General features: G+C 40.1%; 1 protein-coding gene across 1 annotated transcript; it reads left to right on the top strand.

The window, feature by feature from the left end:
• Nucleotides 1-274: 274 nt before the first annotated feature.
• On the top strand, nucleotides 275-2865 carry LOC116345538 (the record flags this gene model as incomplete). The annotated part of the gene is made up of 2 exons (XM_031774976.1): nucleotides 275-460; nucleotides 565-2865. Coding segments are annotated over 2 exons (2487 nt in total), but the record flags the coding sequence as incomplete, so codon positions are not given.
• Nucleotides 2866-3018: the final 153 nt, after the last annotated feature.

The following is a 3018-nucleotide window of genomic DNA, read 5'->3' as shown; positions in this document are numbered from 1 at the left end:
AATGAAAAATCGAAAAAATTAAATACTCAACACGGAAATAGTGAGCCACAAAGGGGAGTTTCATGTAATAATTGTCAATTTCCACATCCTATGTTCCGATGTTCAAGATTTTTGGCAATGAGCGTGCCAGAGCGGCAAAGGCGTGTGCGGGAACTAAATTTATGCGCCAACTGTTTTTCATCCAACCATAAGGCGGGATCACCCAGCTGCAAAGCGGGTCCCTGCAAAAGATGCAACAAGGGCCTTCACAATACTCTTTTGTGCAATGTCCCAGTGGCATCAACAAATGCATTGGCGGTTACCAATTGGCAAGGGCCATCTTGGAGCGAACAACCATTTACATCAAGTCATCAATCAAATTCAACGACTTTGTATCAACCTCCGGGTGCACAGCGTTCATCTCTTAACCCGGCAGCGCAAAGTTATTATATGGGCAGTGCTCCGAGCGGTAGTCAGGGCGGTAACTCAACCAATCAAAATTTTCATTAGCGCAGCTCCGTAGATTACCCGTGTTGACTACTGGCTTAGTAAGGCTGCATAACAACGTGGGTGCATTAATTTTAGCAAGAGTGCTGTTTGATATGGGTTCCGAAGTGAACTTAATTATTGAAAGATTGGTATACAGAGCCAATTTACCTAGACAACGATATTATATTGAAATTGAAGGAGTCACAGGAATAAATGTAGCAAATTATGTGACAATGATTAAATTTAGTCCATGGTTTGATGATGAAGAAAGAATTTGTATCTTCAAAGTCTGCGTAGTAATGAAACAGTTACCAATAGCGCAGAGAACAGAATGTAGAGCGGATATAAAAGAATTTCAACATATAGTTAAAGCCGATCCAAAATTTAATAGAGCTGGATTTGCAGATATTTTATTGGGCATAGACACTTGGTCGGAAATCCTTATGGGCCAAGTTTTATGGAGCAGTATCGGTTTATGTGCACAACTTACAACATTTGGTTATGCAATTTTTGGTACCATAGAAGCAACACCAAAATTATCAGCTTCTGTGTCGTACGTCGGTAGAGCAGTAATGTGCAGTGAAGAAACTCATCGTTTAGATAAATTGTTACAACGATTTTGGGAATGCGAGGAAGAGCTGATCGTAGGAAAAGTTCTTTCTAATGAGGAACAACAAGCCATTGAATACTATCGCAAAACAACAATTAGAGCAGAAGATGGGCGATTCATTGTACGTATACCATTCCGAAAGTCGGACACTGAGTTGGGTCAGTCAAGAGGAATCGCGTTGCAAAGATTTTATCAGTTGGAAAGGAGACTTGAGCGGCTTCATGGAGTGCGGGAAGAGTATCATCGTTCCATGCGGGAGGCCATTGAATCAAAACATATGCGATTAGCTACGATAAAAGAGCAGCATGCCACAGGATATTATATTCCACATCACCCAGTCCTTGCACGTTTTCGAATCGTCTTGGATGGAAGCTGTGCAACCACCAATGGGAAGAGTGTTAATGATATTCAGCTGGCAGGGCCGAATCTTCAAGAGAAATTGGCACATGTTATCATGCGATTCCGGTTTCATAAATATGTATTATCAGCAGATATAAAGAAAATGTTTTTGCAAATAAGAATGAACGATGAGGATTTAAAATATCAAAAAATCTTCTGGCGTTTCAACAAAGATGATCCATTGCAAGAATATGTGCTGCAGACAGTGATATTTGGCATGAAATCGAGTCCATTTTTGGCAATTTTTACTATGCTGGAATTAGCAAGAATTTACGAGAAACGATTTCCATCTGCAGCAAGAGCGGTTAAGAGCGAAAGATACATGGATGACTTCATGTCTGGAGGTGACTCCCTTGAGGAAGTTACACGCCTGTATCGAGAGTTGAATCAAATGATGGCCTTGGGTAAGTTCGAGTTAGGCAAATGGAAGACAAATTGTCATGAGCTGTTAAATCTCATAAATAAAGACGTTGGTGCGGATAATGAACCCCTTGAGCTGACAGACGATTCAACATCCATTTTGGGATTAAAATGGCAACCGAGCAGTGATTGTTTCATATTTTCAATTGAAGAGCAGTGGGATCAGAATAAACCTATTACAAAACGTACCATAGCAGGTCACATAGCGAGAATTTATGATCCAAGTGGATACTTAGCACCGATAATGATCAAGGCCAAAGCATTTTTACAAAGGTTATGGAAATTAAAGGTGACATGGGATGAAAAATTGAATAAAGAAATTTGTAATGATTGGATAAATTTTCATTCAACTCTATCGGCAATCAATAAGTTTCGAATTCCACGATGGATTCAAACAACAAAGGGCAGAGAAATTGAGCTGATTGGGTTTGCAGATGCATCAGAACTCGGCTATGGCGCAGGAATTTATGTGCGTTGTTCAAGTGGTGCGAGCAGCTGGTGTAATTTATTAACATCCAAAACTAGAGTAGCTCCAGTGAAGACCGTGACAATACCACGTCTTGAATTATGTGCAGCGGAACTACTCGCAAAATTGATGTTTATAATACGAGATAAATGTGAATTGAAATATGTGCCGTATGAGTGTTACTCAGATTCATCGATCACTTTGAGCTGGATCAGGAGCTGTCCCTCCAAATTAAAAATTTACGTAGCAAAGAGAGTACAATTGATTCAAAATCTTGTGCCGAAAGAACATTGGTTCTATGTACCATCAAAACAGAATCCGGCTGACATTGCCTCAAGAGGAATGTTAGCAACCGAATTAATACAGTGCAGTTTATGGTGGCATGGTCCACAATTTATTTTTGTTAATCGAGATAGAAGAGAAAGATTTCAGCCAGAATTCACTGGTGAGGAGCGGAACACTATTCAAAGCGAATATCGGGCGGCCGTCACGGCCAACATAGGTATTAAGGAGCAGTCTTGTCTTTCTTTAGACAAAATTTCATTAATTGAGCGTTTTAGTAATTTGAATAAAATAGTGCGGATAACAGCTTATGTGCTGAAAGCTAAGGAGCAGTTTAAGACAAACAAAGGTCAGCTTCCTGAAGAGGGGGAGA

This window comes from Contarinia nasturtii, unplaced genomic scaffold (assembly GCF_009176525.2).
Source record: "Contarinia nasturtii isolate CC-2019 unplaced genomic scaffold, AAFC_CNas_1.1 Cnas_scaffold_1325, whole genome shotgun sequence".
Lineage (NCBI taxonomy): Eukaryota > Metazoa > Arthropoda > Insecta > Diptera > Cecidomyiidae > Contarinia > Contarinia nasturtii.
The sequence above is the reverse complement of the archived record's forward strand: the minus strand, read 5'-3'. Positions and strand labels throughout refer to the sequence as shown.